The sequence below is a fragment of the Magnolia sinica genome, chromosome 2, assembly GCF_029962835.1.
Source record: "Magnolia sinica isolate HGM2019 chromosome 2, MsV1, whole genome shotgun sequence".
Lineage (NCBI taxonomy): Eukaryota > Viridiplantae > Streptophyta > Magnoliopsida > Magnoliales > Magnoliaceae > Magnolia > Magnolia sinica.
Genome location: NC_080574.1, coordinates 3,111,771 through 3,127,974, shown reverse-complemented (window position 1 = coordinate 3,127,974; position 16,204 = coordinate 3,111,771). Strand labels below are relative to the sequence as shown.

The window sequence follows — 16,204 nt, the reverse complement described above, 5'->3', positions numbered from 1 at the left end:
GTGTGACATCCCCTCCGTCCATCAGTTGAACCCTCTCAATATTCCACCGTATATCCCAAAAAGTCAAGTTAGACAGACCACAACACGGGAAAATTGTAAAATAACGCATAAAACCTTTAAGTTCATGTGGTGTGGCTCACCCTAGATTTGAATTGGGTTAGTTTAGATGTATGATGAACTTGGTCTTGACCCAACTCGTTTGAGCTCTGAGTCGAGTCATGACTCGTTCGAACTCGAGTCGTGGCTCACCTGAGTTGGGCCTGAATTGGCCAGACTTAACCAAGGGGTGATCACTAACTTCGAAAATGGTGCGACTCATTCCCTTTACATGTGGCACACACGTAACGCTATCCAGACCATCCGGATGGTGGGCCATATTCTGGATGGAGCTGATCAAGCAATCCTAACCATCCAATTGGAGGCTCTCATATGGGTGGGTAAAAGTAAATTAGTGAGTGATCCAAAAGGCAATGGGGAAACATCTCATTTCTAATATTACTCTCCCATAAACCTGTCATCAATTTGGACGGTTGTGATCCCCATGCCATTATGCTATGTGGACAGTGGACTAGTAATGGTGGTCAACTATTAGGGTTGTTCAAGAGTCAAGCTAGCTCGAAAAGCTCGCTCGTCTCGGCTCGAGTGAGCTCGGATTGACTCGGCTTAAATAGTCAGTTCGAGTCGAACCAAGCTAATTATTTGAAACTCGAGTTGAGTTCAAGCCAAGTTCGATCAGGGGGTTATTTCAACTCGACTCGACTCGAAGCTCGACTCGGCTTGATTAATAAATATATTAAATATTATAATATATATATATAATATTAAAAATTAAAAAAATAAAAAACAAACCCTAAAGTCTCTACCCGACCACACGCACCCCCTTCCCTTTCCCTTTCTTCTCTTTTTTTGCCCACTGCCAGCCGCACGCCCGCCCTAACCACCACCACCAGTTTTCATTTCAGCACCAACAATAGTATGATTTCAATCTTTTGAGATATACTTCTTAGGTGAGAAACTCAAGAAATTCGAGATGGGTTCTTCTCAGATTTGTTAGAGCTTCAAGGAAATCCAATGATCTAATTGGCTAGAGCTCTTTACTTGGATTTCTAATCTGTGTTCTGCTCTGTTTCTTTTCTAGTATTTGGATTTCTGCTGGTGAAAGAAGATCAAGAATAGATCGATTCTTATAGGTTTCCTCATCCGATTCGAAGCTTTGTTTAGTTTTTTTTATCGAGTTTTGTTTTGATTCTCTTAAGATTTTTAAATTTTTCATCAATGGAGGAGGATCAAGAACAGAATCCATTACTCTCTTACCCAACAAGCTCGAACTTGACTCGAGGTAAACTCGACTCAACTCGAACCACTAGCTCGACTCGACAGCTTTGGCAAACAAGCCAAGCTTCAATGTTGAGCTCGAGGCCAAGCCCGAGCTCGAACTCGAGTACATCATGGACAAGCCAAGCCAAGCTTGGCCCACCTCGACTCGACTCGGCTCGATGCCCACCTCTATCAACTATCATTGGAGTCTGACCTAGTGGGCTTGACATGGGCCGAGTTTAAAGAAGATGGGCCCACGGAGTTTACAAAAGAAGGGCCCAAAGGGACATTTCCGTAATTAACAAATTTCAGCTCCATTTTATAATTTTTATTCCGAAAGGAATTCCGTTATAAAATCAGTAGAAGAAGAAAAAAATAAAAAGATGGCTACAATATCTTCCTTACCTGCCGGAATTTCGGGACCGTTACGGCCGTTATCTTGCCAAAGAGGTATTTCGTTTTCTACCTTTTTCCTCTGGAATTTTATACCGGAATGCTACAATACGCATGGGGTGCGTGATGCGCAACTCCTGTTTAGATTTTAGGGCCCGTTTGGCCGGTCGGATTGGAAGGGATTGGATGGTATTGGAAGGGATTGAAAGCTAAATCATAGGATTGGCCGGGCGTGCCAAACAGAGTCGGTGATATGATCCCAATCCCATGGGTCTCAAGACAATCCACTGACAACGCCATCATTACCTTTAAATCCCATTCAATCCACCTTAATCCAATGGGGTATGCGTACTATGCACGCATGCGCATTGTAACAAGACCCACTTCAGGATTGAAATTATTGGGTTGATTTACCTCATTTTGGATGTGATTATTTAAATTATTTGATTTGTTTTCACAATTATTTTCTTTAGGTTTTTTATTTTTTAATTTTTGCTCTTCCTAAAAGCAATTAAATGCTTTTATGATTGATTTATTGTTAAAAAAGCAATGCAAGTGATTAATTTTCAATTTAGTAAGAGACCCAATTGCTAATTTCCAAGTGGGGCCCACCGTTCGCTAACCCAGACCGTTGGCCTGTTGTGTCCCGCCATGGATGGATCATGCCTCGAAAATATCCTCAATAGAAAAATCCTAGCCTTTCTATTTCTGGCCTGTGAATTGACGGTTAAGGAGATAAAATACAGCAATGGTCCACGTAGAGCCGAAAATAGTAGCAGCATTGGTGGCTTGGATCTCCCAATCTGGGAGATTTTTGAGGAACAGTCCATCCAGGCCGGGACCCACCGAGTCAATGGTCTGGATTACTGAACCATGGGACCCACTTGTTAGAACTGTAAACCTGAGTATGCGATGAAATACTCGGGTGGAAGATCCTGTCACTCTTCCATTTTTGGTGATTTCATGCATGCCTAGTTCCAAATATCATGAATTGCTCAATGTACTGAGTTGACTCGTTCAACTCATGATTTCGAGTTTGAATGAATCGACGCGTGAGTCACAAGCTTTGATTGATTTATTGCTTAAAAATATCAGATGGGCATGAATTCCAAATACCAGTTATCAAGCATTACAGATTCTCCTCTCCATCTCAATCATGTTTTTGCAGAATTTTTTCTATTTTCTAAATATTTTATTGCTCAACTTACTGAGTCAACTTATTTGACTTATCTTAAGTTGGAATGAGTTGAGACCAAGTTACAAGTTCTCGCCGGAGTAGTGATTTTAAGATGGAATTCGTTGAGCCCGAGTCACAATGTTGAAAAGCATGGTTTCCAAACCCGTCATTTGTTGTACAAGTTGCCGTTGATATTTTATAATATGATCAGACTATTATTATGTTTGCATGATTTTTGTAGGAAATATTTTCAGAGAAATCTACTTAATGAATCTTACAAAGTCCACAAAAGTGCCGTTGCAGGCGAATTCTAATGCAGCTATGGCATCCACTGCAACCTTTGAGAATTACCAACAACCAAAGCTTGTATGGGTATGGACTAAAAACAAGCAAGTCATGACTGCTGCTGTTGAGAGAGGCTGGAACACTTTCATTTTCCCGTCTGGTGATCGTGAAATTGCAGATGAATGGTCTTGTAAGCTGCCGACTAACCCAATCTTCTTCAAGTTTCTTGTTCAGTTCCTTAAATTACTATGAACTAGTGGAATTATAGTAATTCTCCATACTAAGTGCCCATGTCATAATTTCTTTTAAATGTATGAGAAGATTGTGGTGGGGAGATTCAAAATGCCATCCAACAAAATAAAAAATCTCATTATCCTTTGTTGTATGCTTTTATTCTGTAAATACCCTAAATGAGTCTCTAATGATGTTATTTTTTATTTGTGTTGGCATTAGGATTTGAATGGTTCACTGGTTTTTTACAGTGGAATTTAGTCACATTCATATGTAGAAATATGCAGTCTCTCTTGACTTTTGCTAAGATATGGGCTTATTTGAAATTGATTTTCCGAAGAGGCATGATTCTTCTTCCTGAATTTGGCATTTTTGTGCTGAGGATTGTGCAGCAGTTGCGTTGATACATCCTCTCTTTATCAAAGGTGGGGAGCTTTTCGATGGTGAAAACAAAAGGGTCGCCACATTTTCCAAGATTTCGTCTCCCCAACAATTACAACAGCTTCAACCACTCGATGAACAAGCTGAGAATGTTGTTTTGAGTTTTCTGGATTGGCAGGTTTGCTTCTTCAGATTCTTTAGAAATGTAAAGTTTTTGGTAGTTGTATGTTATGTTAAATTCCTGCTGTTTATTTCTTTTCTCTTAGGGTGTGCTTGGTTGCACCAAATATCATGATTAATCTGTCTGATTTGGTGCAACCAAACTCACCCTTACTTTCCACATTCAATCACAGTAACTTTGGATTTGGTTGATGGGCTGCTGGCCCCCTTTTATGATGACAAATTATCATTGTTGTTGGTTTCTTGGGGGTCGAGCTTTGGACTCTCGTGCTGAATATACAGTCAGCAATGGCCTACTTTCTTGTCCATGGATTTTGTGGGCACTGGCTTTCTCTTACCTTCACCATTTCTTTTGGAGCACTTTGGGTATGCTGGTTATATTCTTACTTTGTACCTGTGCTTCAATAATCCAGACCACTGGTTATTTGCATTCCTACATTGATGGACCATGCTCCCAGGTTTGAAGATCGCCACCAATCTTGGGCCTTTCCTGAATTGAACATGAGACAGTTTGTGTTTCTTCTCTCAACCATTTATTTGGACCCAGATTCAAAAGTTAGGTTTGTCACATCCACAAGATTTTCAGGGCTCATCCATCTATGTTCAGGTTATCCCGACTAACTAATGGTCTGAATTACTGAACCATGTACCAAACTTACCAGAACTGAAACATGTTTACTTTGCGAAGCCTCAGGTTGAGGATCCTACAATTTCCCTATTAAGGGAACGTTGATGTGGGTCTGACATTTGACTGAATGAGCTAATGGAAGATCAAACTAATTGGAAATGGACATCAGAAAGTAAAGACGTCCTTTATCTCCAATTTACTCACATTTATCTTCTTCTTTCTCATTGCGTGTCTTCACTTTTAGGTGATACCTGCAGAGAATATCGTTGCAGCGTTCCAAGGAAGTCTGAAGACAGTATTTGCTGTTGCAAAAACTCCCTCTGAAGCACAAATCTTCCTTGAGGTAACTTCTATACATGTATTCAAATTCAAACCCATCAAGGAATTCTACTAGCAATATCAATTTATGATTATTCCATCTCGCTATCCTGTAATCTTGAAATTTTCGGATGACAACAAAAACAGCCAATGTTTCGTCTTTGTAGGCCTTGGAGCAAGGTCTGGATGGAGTGGTTTTGAAAGTTGAGGATATGGGAGATGTTCTTGAACTAAAGGTATAATTGTTTCTTCTGGTGGTTTTCCTAATCCATGGTTTTGTTCTAGACTTGTTACTAGGATTTTATCAAAGCTAATAGAAGCTTCAGCTTGTATTTCTCTTGCATTTTGCACATTGATTGCATGCAACCTGTCAATGTTTTCTTATTTTTCTCATGAGACTAGCTGTACATATTTCATACATGAAATGACTTGTTGTACATTAATAATGACGTAAGGTTATCAATTCCTTTCATTCCCAAATAGCTGGGACAAGGCAATGATGATGATCATCATCATTTCTTTCATTATTCTTTCTGCTATTTCTTCCATATAATCATGGCTGTTTAATATGCGAAAGGGCTAGTTGAAAATGGACTTCGTGTCAGTTTATTACTTGCCCAAATGGTTAGTTCACCTGGACTGCATGAGAACTGACCAGAGATATCAATATTTGCTGTAAAATGTGAAGCCTCCACGAATTGGGTCATGGGAGACCCTGATGGACACCTTTCCATTTGAGTACTTCAGTATCTATAAAACAATGCTTTTAGTATCTATAAAACAATGCTATTTTTTTTTCTTGAGATCATCATCATCTTACCCTTTTACCCAACAATTCAGATTCAGCTTTTAGATGATAGATCAGCAGAAATTTTACAATCAGCTGCCTACTGGACATCAACCTTCTCTTTTACCTGGGCTCTAGAACCAGCCATGCTAGAGGCTTACCTTGAAAACACTTGAATGTGAAAACAATCCCACCATAGTAACCCCTAGCACGACTAGTACACCCAAACCCAAAACAAAGGATGGTCATGTAGGTGCAGTTGCCAGACATACACTGCTGAGCATGAGTTCCCTCTTACCAGGCAATAAGACAGGCTGGGACCGCATTCTTACTATCGATTGGCTCCGTAGAAGGAATATGATCCTGGTGAATGGATGCGCTTGTGTCTTAGGAATGCAGAAGATTGCATTCTACTTTTCATCCATTTTTCCTTGAAGACTGCAATCACCTTTTCATCCATTTTTCCTTTGGAGCTGCTGTTTTGGGGTGGTGTCTTCAGCAATTCAAGTTGGCATGGTCAATGCCACAATTTATGCAGCTGTTTCTAGGGGCCTGGAGGTTTGAGTCCATTTGGGTGGAAACATAAAAGAGCTCGGAACCTGTCTTGTGGCTGTTTTATGGTTTATATAGTAAGAAAGGTGATGCAGGACATGGAAAATTAAATATGATATGCAAGATTTCAGGCTTAGATCCTACCAATTCAGAAACAATCACACAAATTCCACGTCCCACATGGAAATCCAAACATTCAATTAAAAAGGGGAATCTATGCGGGTCCAAGCCGACACAGGCTAGGACTGGACCAATAAATTATAAACCAAACGATGTCAAAGGGAAATAAAACCAACTACTCATGCATAAAAATCAATCCCTAATCCAAGGGATTCCCTAATTTCAATTCAAGGAACCCAAAGGTAGAGGTGGGCATCGAGCCGAGTCGAGTCGAGGTGGGCCAAGCTTGGCTTGGCTTGTCCATGATTTACTCGAGTTCGAGCTCGAGCTCGAGCTTGGCCTCGAGCTCAACATTGAAGCTTAACTTGTTTGCCAAAGCTGTCGAGTCGAGTTCGAGTCGAGCTAGTGGTTCGAGTCGAGTCGAGTTTACCTCGAGTCGAGCTCGAGCTTGTTGGGTGAGAGAGTAATGGATTCTGTTCTGGATCATCCTCCATTGATGAAAATTTTAAAAATCTCAAGAGAATCAAAGCAAAACCCGATGAAAAAACCAAACAAAGCTTCGAATCAGATGAGGAAATCTGTAAGAACCGATCTGTTCTTGATCTTCTTCCACTAGCAAAAATCCAAGTACTAAAAAAGAAATAAAGCAGAACACAGATCAGAAATCCAAGTAAAGAGCTCTAGCCAATCAGATCATTGGATTTCCTCGAAGCTCTAACAAATCTGAGAAGAACCCATCTCGGATTTCTTGGGTTTCTTGCCTAAGAAGTAGATCTCAAGAAATTGAAATTATATTATTGTGGAGTTGAAATGAAAACTGGTGATGGTGGTCCGGGTGGGCGTGCGGCTAGCAGTGGGTAAAGAAAGAGAAGAAAGGGAAAGGGAAGGGGGTGCATGCGGTCGGGTAAAGATTCTACGGTTTGTTTTTTATTTTTTTATTTTTTATTTTAAACTTAAAACTTATATATATATAAAATATTTAATATTTTTATTAATCGAGCCAAGTCGAGCTTGAGTTCGAGCTTCGAGTCGAGTTGAAATGCCCCCTGGTCAAACTTAGCTTGAACTTAAATCGAGCTTCAAATAATTAGCTTGGCTTGGCTTGAATCGGTCATTCAAGCCGAGTCAATCCGAGCTGAGTCGAGCCGAGTCGAGCGAGCTTTTCGAGCTAGCTTGACTCGTGAACAGCCCTACCCAAAGGTGATAAAAAGGAGCAAATCAATTAGGGATCATGTAATCTAGGATTAGGATTCATGAAAAATGGCTATAAGAGGATAAAAGAGGATAAAAACCTGAGCCAAAAGATGATCCCGTGTGTGGACAGCAACAATAGCCCAGACGGACGTGCGTGTGATCCCGGCCGCACGTGTGTGGGGCCCACTATTCAGAAAAAGGTCACCTTAGCCCTGGTCGGCCAGGGATGGACCTATCGACAAAATTATTCAACGTAAACTCGGTTGTAGGTATTACGGTGTCCCATGTTCTGGTGTGCTCTATATCTCTCTTAGGGGACTCATCCGATAGATCATCAGGACAAACATCACGAAACTCATCCACTACCAGAATGACCTCAGTGGGTAACTCTACACTAACATCTGGTGCACTCTCTCCAGTCACAAGGCTGCACATGTTGTACCCCTCAAAATAGTGGTCTTAGTGTCTCTCATGGGGTGGGTACACGGGTGCACGCCCATAACTGATTCCTTGGCCAACTCCATTCATTGGTCTATCTTTCAGGCCACCTGCCTGAGATTGGACATCTACCCCAATGGTGGGGTTTGTCCTAGCGATGGTCTTTAGTCGGGCAATGCGTTTATCAAGCTGCTCAAAGCATTGGTCCATTTCCAAGCGCTTAATCATAAACTTCAACTTCTGGGACAACTTGTTTAGTGATTCTTACAATTGTTCCATGTTTAGTGTAGGGTGCCAACCAAAATTCAGCAATATAGTTGTCAAAATATAAGAGATTTTTTTATTTTTAAAGAATCGACCTAGTTTCTAAAAAACGAAAAAGGAAAGTTTCTAAAGAAACAAATTAGGAAAGCTTCTAAAAAAAAAAAAACAAATTAGAAAAGTTTCTAAAAAAAACAACCTAGTTTCTAAAGAAAAAGAAAAAAGGAAAGTTGCTAAAAATAGAAAGTAAGTTAGTTTCTAAAAAAGAAAAAGGAAAGTAAATTAGTTTCTAAAAAAGAAAAAGGAAAGGAAATTAGTTTCTAAAAACAGATTAAGAAAGTTTCTAAAAAATTAGTTTATAAAAAAACAAAAAAGGAAAAGTTTCTAAACCTAGAAATAGAAAACTAAGTTAATTTCTAAAATAATTCAAATAAGGGGATAACAGAAAATTTCAGCAGCTTATTTCAAGGTTTATGGACCTCTAAACAGCCATATATGATGAGAATTGATGCGCCATGGACATAAACAACCAAACCCTAAACATGTAATGAATTCCCCTACAAGAACCCTAGGCTCTGATACCAAATTTGATGCAGGATATGGAAAATTAAATATGATATGCAAGATTTCAAGCTTAGATCCTACCAATTCAGAAACAATCACACAAATTCCACGTCCCACATGAAAATCCAAACATTCAATTAAAAAGGGGAATCTATGCGAGTCCAAGCCAACACAGGCTAGGACTTGACCAATAAAAATTTTAAACCAAATAATGTCAAAGGGAAATAAAATCAACTACTCATACATAAAAATCAATCCCTAATCCAAGGGATTCCCTAATTTCAATTCAAGGAACCCTAAGGTGATAAAAAGGGGCAAATCAATTAGGGATCATGTAATCTAGGATTAGGATTCATGAAAAACGGCTATGAGAGGATAAAAGAGGATAAAAACCTGAGCCAAAAGATGATCTCGCGTGTGGACAGCAACAATGGCCCAGACGGACGTGCGTGTGATTCCGGCCGCACTTGTGGGGCCCACTATTCAGAAAAAGGCCACCTTGGCCCTGGTCGGCCAGGGATGGACTCCAAAACTCCCAAATCTCAGCTCGATCCGATGTACGGTTTGTGCGTGGTGCTCCGCCGAAGTTTCAGCTCGCCTGCGAGCCGAAATCTGAAAACCTGCTGTAATGAAAAAATCTGATGCAACAAAAGGACAAATTCGAAGTACGGATGGTGGGAGAAGATGGAAAAAAAGATGATGGAAGATGGGGGTGAATTGGGATCGATGTGGCTTCGCACCACGGTAGTTAGCCCTTCGAAAAGGGAGGGCTTCGCACCCACTCTTGAATTCTTCCACAACTCACGAAGAGAGCAGAAAAATAAAGCAAGATTTTTTTATTAACTTCAATGAATGAAAAGAACTACAAGGGATGCCTATTTATAGGGAGAACCCTATACCCAAAAACTCGCACCATGTGTGACACCTATTACTTGGCGATGAAGTAAACTAAAATAAAAACCAAACAAGAAAATCTAAAGCGTTCACGATATTCTAAATAATAACAATAAGCAAAACCTAAAATATAAAACCAATCCGACGAGTGGGCCACGATCATGAGATCCCATGGTGGGCTTTTCTTGACTATCGGGCCACTTTTCTGAACCAAAACTTGACTTCTAGCTAGTAAGCCCTCCCTGGACGTCGTCATCGAGCCAGATCGATGATGGGGTCCTCCTCCTACATACGTACGTGCGTAGGGGGGGCGGCGTGAGTGCACGTGTGCGCGTGATGTCCCCATCAAAAGGAATAACCACACTTTTAATGGGAAAAGTGAGCTGGTTTTGGCATTCATTTCCTGAATCAAATACCATGTCTGCTCTTGGATGGAGGCCTCGGGGTCTTTTCTGCCCTCCAACTCGAGAGCATCTCTCCATTCATTGGAGCTTTTCCTTGTAATCTTCTTGTAGCATTTTGGCCCTTGCGTCCTTCTCAATAAAAGTTTAGTTGCCAAGCAAAAGAAAAAAAAAAATTGGAAAGAACTTGTGCAAGTAGTTGGGTGCAAAGAAGAGTGCAAAGCCCACTGATACATGTTTAATTCACTACATACTGATCTATATACCTCCCCCATTCTAATCTGCCTCCTTTTGAGTGGATTTAGGGGTTTTCCCATTATTCTTTTTCCTCACACAACCCAATGCCTCATACCTAGATATGGCAGAACATCACATGGATACAGATTTTAAATTTGTAATTGTTACCACATGGTGCAAATACAATATGGATGTGTCACTTAATTTGAAGTATCTGGGTATCATTGAATCCAATTGATGATTTTCACAAGTTACCATGTCTAGAAATTTGCGACCTACAAGAAATCAAAATCTGTGCTCTTTTTTTTTTTGGTCATGTCTTATGATCATTTGGTCTGAAATGAAACATTTCTCTCATTGTGGTTGATATTATCAGGATTACTTTGACAGAAGAAATGAATCAAGGAATCGACTGAGCTTGATTAAGGCCACTGTGACACAGGTGCAAATAGCTGGAATGGGCGATCGTGTATGCGTAGATCTTTGCAGCCTCATGAGACCTGGTGAAGGCCTTCTGGTGTGTCTCCTTATTACTGTAGGGATGATACGAGCACTCGATCATGCAAAGTATCTGAAACAGCAGTTTTATACTCGTGACTGTTGGCTTTTGAATTTCTTTTGAGCCCCCAGCAACCATATATTGTGATTTTTAGGTCGGCTCATTTGCCAGAGGACTCTTTCTTGCTCACTCAGAATGCTTGGAGTCAAACTACATCGCTAGCCGGCCTTTCCGAGTTAATGCGGTAAGTTTTGGTAGTGGCCAAAAATATTATATTCTGACAGCTAGCATCCTTAAAAGCTGCAGGAGGTCAAGTTGATTTAGCTCAGTTTATCCGCTTGTCTCAGCAATGCACAATGACATTTCATATAGCTGCAACCGAGTTACAGAAACTATATTTTAGGAATTGTAGAATTCCTTCTGTTCATCGCAATATTGTAAATGCACTCCTCTGATGTGTTTCATTTTGGTTTGTCTGAGACAATTTGGAAAATTCCAACAAAATAAGAATCAAGTAAAAGAAATTTGATTTCAGGAGTGAATATGCTATTGAGTTCCTTTTGACTCACAGGGGCCAGTACATGCCTACATCGCTGTTCCAGGAGGGAAGACTTGCTACCTTTCAGAATTGCAGGCGGGCAAGGAGGTTATCGTGGTGGACCAAACTGGTCTGCAGCGGACAGTGATTGTTGGGCGCATAAAGATAGAATCAAGACCACTCATTCTCATAGAGGCAATGGTTTGTGTAATATAAACCCCTGCTTATTTTATTTAGAATACGGAAAATGAGCACTCATTTAAGAAAAGATAGAAGTCCATCTAGATTCAGTGTATGAAAATGGCTATAGAATGTAGATGTTCCAATACCACGGCTTACCCTCATTTTCTGCAAGCTGCAGGAGTGCAGTTCTCATCTAGAGAGAGGTGCTATCAGAGGAATTGTATGGGCCTGAGTCTCAGCACATGTATACTTAGCTGAGGCACAGTGTTTTGCAAATGTGATGCGAGGCTCATGGTTTGCTAATCCAGACCATTTATCTGATCGTGTCCTCTAGAGAACAGGAACGATCCTAGCCCTTCAATGTAGGCTGCTGATCAATGGGTTAGAATATTCCAGGCTGGGGGTTTGTGGGCCATACCACCATACATGGTGGGACCCAATAAATCAAATGTCTAGATCACTGAATCATAGAAAACATGTATATGGAGCAAGCTTGCAGGGCAATTTCATACGTAATGCAATGTGCTCAAGCGTGTAACACTCGTTCCTGAGTTTGATTTTTGGCGCTTGCTGATCATTTGCTAATTTGAACCAGTGGACTGCTTTCATATCTTATAAATGGCTTCTTCAATTGCAGGATAACTCAGATTACAAAACCACCTACAGCATTTTTCTACAGAACGCAGAAACTGTTGGATTAGTCTGTCCTTGTCACGGTCCATATTCCATCAATAAACTACCATATTTTTCTTTTCCAATCTTGAATCATTCCATTGTATTTAGTATCTCATGCCTCCTTGTCATTCTTCCCAGGAAATGAACCTCCCAGAACTGCCATTCCGGTAACCTCGCTGAAAGTAGGAGATGAAGTTATGTTGAGAGTGCAGGGTGGGGCCCGCCATACAGGAATAGAGATCAAAGAATTCATTGTTGAGAAATGAATAGCCTGAGACCATTGTATCTGCAATTTCATCATCTTCTATATGAATATGAGCTTCAAAGAATGATGGAAGCTTCCTGTGAGTGGGTGAGTGCTTGCAATTCAAATATGTATCGAGGCTCGCATCAAACACTGAGTTTTACTGAGCATGGACACACCTCAACTCATCAGGTCAGCCCCACCCCAAATGTACAAAAGCAGTGTATGGTCTTTGAAAGAAACTTGCAACTGTTGACATTTAATGTATGTGGCCCACATGATGAGTGAACTAGCATAGTTTTTTGGATGCAGATTGCCTATGCTTCCTAGATGCAGCCCGACAGTGAAAAGCAAAGACTCCCCTGCATGAAATGACAAATTTTCTCATTTCGTTACAGCCCCTGCATCTGACTGGTGCATGTGGTGCTTTTTTATTCGGACATGTCAAGGTTACAGTAAACTCCTGTAAAACCCAGTTACGGGCAATTTGCATCCTAGTTTTTTGGGGCAACTCATCAGCATGGTGGGGCCCAACTAATCCGCCAGTTGGATGTACCACATGTTCCACAACATCTAGAGGTGTGTGTGAACTTAGCATACTCTCAAACATTTTCAGGAGTATGGTTCGTTTCCTGCATGTTGGTGACAGTCAGTAGAGTAGAAAGGAGAGATGAACAGAATCAGGAGAAGTTTACATGGTCCTTTACTTCCATCAAACTACAACCAGGGTCGATTTTGATGACTCCCCTATACCCCATTTCATTCCTTACTTCCATGACATTGTCCCATTCACCAATCGTCGCATAGAGATTCGATATCAGTATATAATTCCCGCTATCCTTTGGCTCCAACTCGAGTAACTGCCTCATTACTTTTCTTGCTAGAGCAATATTCCCCTGGTTTTTACATGCTCCAACCAATGCCCGCCACATAACGACATCTGGTTCCATCGGCATCCTCTCCACAAACTCAAGTGCCTCATTCAGCAGCCCCGCTCTACATAGAAGATCTACCATGCACCCATAGTGTTCCATCCATGGCACCACACCATGCTCCTCGATCATCAATCGAAAACACCGCCTCCCCTCATTGACCAACCCCGCATGGCTACACGCGCCCAAGATGCTGAGGAAGACGATGCCGTCTGGCCTAAACCCTTCCCTTTGCATTTGAGAGAAACGTACAAGTGCAGCAATGCCATGGCCATGCATGGCTAGCCCTTGTATCATAGTAGTCCAAGACACCAATGTTTTCGCCGTCATCCTACTGAAAATTCGACAAGCTTCCTTTACGTTACCGCATTTGGCGTGCATGTCCATCAGAGCATTTGCCATGCATGTACTCTCATCATACCCATTCCTCTTGATATACTGATCAGCCCATTCCCCAAGCTCGAAACATCCCAGCTTTGAGCACATGTTAACCAAACCCAGCAACGCTACTCCATCTGGTCTCACATTATCAGACTCCATTTCTCTAAACAGTGCCAATGCCTCATGTGGGCGGCCATTGTCGCTATATCCATTGATCATGGAAGTCCATGAAACTACATTTCTTCCCGCCATCCTTTCAAAAATCCGACGCCCATGGGATAAACACCCGCATTTTGCATACATACCAATCAATGCATTGTACACGAAGACATCAGGACCCATGATGCATTTGATCACAAAACCATGAATCAATTTTCCCTGTTCCAAGGCCCTCAAGGACGAACAAGCGGATAGGATGCTAGCAACCGTCACTCCATTGGGCCCCACATTCTCATTAATCATGGTATATGACACCGAGAGTGCCTTGCGGGGCTGGCCCATTTGAGTATATGTAGCAACAAGAGTATTCCACAGAACTAAATCTCTTTGAGGAGTTTCATCAAAGACTCTTTGTGCAGACAAAAGGTCATGAAACAAAACATACATCTGCACGAGGGCAGTCTGTGTAATTATCTCTGATTCAAATCCCATTTTGAAGATATGGGCATGTATCTCCGCCCCTTCAAAAGAACCTGATACACGCCCACATGCTTTGATTGTAAACAGAAGCGTGTGGCTGTCTATTTTCAGACCTTCTCTTATCACATGGGCATAGGCCAAAATGGCTTCTTTTGGGCTGTTTCTCTCCAAATAGCCTCTAATGATAGAGTTCCACTTGTACGTATCCTGTCCGTCGATCCGATCCGCGATCATGCATGCGACACGTCCGTTCCTGACGAGACCTGTGGACATCATTTGCGCATGGATTTGGTTGAGGTGGGCCATGGCCTTGCATTTTCCCAAGGGGGGAAGAGGGTGTTGAGATGGGTGTGTGGGTTTTGTTGCAGTTTTGGGTGGCTTGGATGGATTTGCAGTGACTGGAGAGGTTGATGAACGGTGGGGATTGCAGAAGAGAGTTTTGATGGTATGGATTCTATTGAATGGCTGGGTGAATGGGTGGCAATGGCATTTGCAATACATACGAGATTACGAGGGTTGCGTGTTTGGATATGCAATGAAAATAATGTGAGAAGAGTAGCTGAGAATTAGAGATTTGTGTTATGTCAGGAGGGATCAGTTGGTCGGTTTGCGAGCTCCACACGCTTGTTTGGCCTACCTATCCAAGCAACACATGCAGATATGACTAAAATGTGCAAGATCCGACCTCTTCATCAGCTTCTTCCAGATGTAGCTCTTCACAGCCACCTTGTCAAGGTGCACAGAAGCTGAACGTGAAAGAGCGAAAACATGTGAATAGTGCGTAAGGTGGGACCCACGTTGATGATGACCTGGCGTGCAATAGCCACTCTACTCATCATGCCGGCCACGCTTTTTCATGGTGAGTCTTAACTAATGCATAGCTCAGATGACTGCCTCATCATGTCGGTCAACTTTTTCTTGGTAGGTCCCACCTAATGCATGGCTCAGATGACTTAACGCGTGCCAGTAGGCACATGTGCGGGTTGACTTGTACATTGATTTTGAACTAGTCATGCATTGCATGTGGGCCCAGCCTATTCTCAGGGTTCGGTCCATTGGTAACATTGCATTTTTTTATTTTTATTTTCTGTTAGAAGAGACCGGTGAAGTGGCTCGTTTTGTAATCTCTACTTACACTTCAATGTGACATAAGAGTGAGACATTTACACCACTCATCAGGGAGGCCCTACTTTATGGATGCAATGGTATTATACCGATCAGGTGGACCATGGATGTAGAAATTTTTGGTTCACCCAGAAATGGAACAGCTATATTCTCCACGTATCCTGTTGAGATTCATCAGGATGTATTTTAGCACCAGGTGCTGCGGCCGTGAGGAATCTAATCCAGACCATCCGACAGGTGCTTCCTACCATAGATCAGACAGTTAACACATTAGTTGAGCAAGCTTGGGACAAACATACATTTGCAAACTAACGAGACCCACATTCCATCATTTAGTCATGTTGATTGTTGGAATATGGATTTATGTTGCAGAATATCCATTGGTTCCAGGCCGTCCAAGGTTCATTACAGTGGCGTTCAAAGCCAGAACTATTTGCTAGTTACTCCAGATCCATGCTTTTCATCAGGTGGACTCCCATATACCGGGCTAAAAAGCAGACTACTAGCAAGTTCTTGTTAACAGTTCATTTCTTTCAAAAGCGTGATCCACATGTTTATCACAAACGTCCAATTTTCACACCAACACAACAGAACAGGCCCACATCTTGAAGGTGAGAGATCACTCACACG

General features: G+C 41.6%; 2 protein-coding genes and 1 long non-coding RNA gene across 7 annotated transcripts; 1 reads left to right on the top strand and 2 right to left on the bottom strand.

Annotated features, from left to right (window-relative positions):
• The first annotated feature begins 1,643 nt into the window (after positions 1-1,643).
• LOC131231892 (uncharacterized) lies at positions 1,644-12,808 on the top strand. Of its 5 annotated transcripts, none has more exons than XM_058228279.1 (10): positions 1,644-1,767; positions 3,191-3,362; positions 3,796-3,962; positions 4,837-4,935; positions 5,078-5,146; positions 10,735-10,875; positions 11,012-11,101; positions 11,429-11,596; positions 12,216-12,294; positions 12,392-12,808. In XM_058228279.1, the coding sequence occupies exons 2-10, from the start codon at positions 3,209-3,211 to the stop codon at positions 12,517-12,519; spliced, it is 1,095 nt and encodes a 364-aa protein (XP_058084262.1). In that variant the 5' UTR covers positions 1,644-1,767; positions 3,191-3,208; the 3' UTR covers positions 12,520-12,808. The 5 variants fall into 5 exon arrangements, with proteins under 5 accessions (XP_058084262.1, XP_058084237.1, XP_058084252.1 ...); XM_058228254.1 differs by having other exon boundaries at positions 1,650-1,767; positions 3,129-3,362; positions 3,829-3,962; XM_058228269.1 differs by having other exon boundaries at positions 1,650-1,767; positions 3,129-3,362; positions 10,801-10,875.
• On the bottom strand, positions 7,620-9,720 carry LOC131231920 (uncharacterized). The gene is made up of 2 exons (XR_009164565.1): positions 9,325-9,720; positions 7,620-7,768 (listed from the first exon to the last, which is right to left on the bottom strand). It is a non-coding gene; the product is annotated as an uncharacterized LOC131231920 (long non-coding RNA).
• A 369-nt stretch (positions 12,809-13,177) lies between the features above and the next one.
• On the bottom strand, positions 13,178-14,725 carry LOC131237998 (pentatricopeptide repeat-containing protein At2g13600-like). The gene has a single exon (XM_058236128.1). The coding sequence runs from the start codon at positions 14,723-14,725 to the stop codon at positions 13,178-13,180; it is 1,548 nt and encodes a 515-aa protein (XP_058092111.1).
• Between the last annotated feature and the right edge of the window lie 1,479 nt (positions 14,726-16,204).

Coding starts and splice junctions, on each gene's coding strand:
- LOC131231892 (XM_058228246.1), top strand. CDS start 1,701: ATGGCTACAATATCTTCCTTACCTGCCGGAATTTCGGGACCGTTACGG. Junction 4,936..5,077: donor AAGCACAAATCTTCCTTGAG/GTAACTTCTATA, acceptor TCGTCTTTGTAG/GCCTTGGAGCAAGGTCTGGA. Junction 11,102..11,428: donor GGCCTTTCCGAGTTAATGCG/GTAAGTTTTGGT, acceptor TTTGACTCACAG/GGGCCAGTACATGCCTACAT.
- LOC131237998 (XM_058236128.1), bottom strand. CDS start 14,725: ATGATGTCCACAGGTCTCGTCAGGAACGGACGTGTCGCATGCATGATC.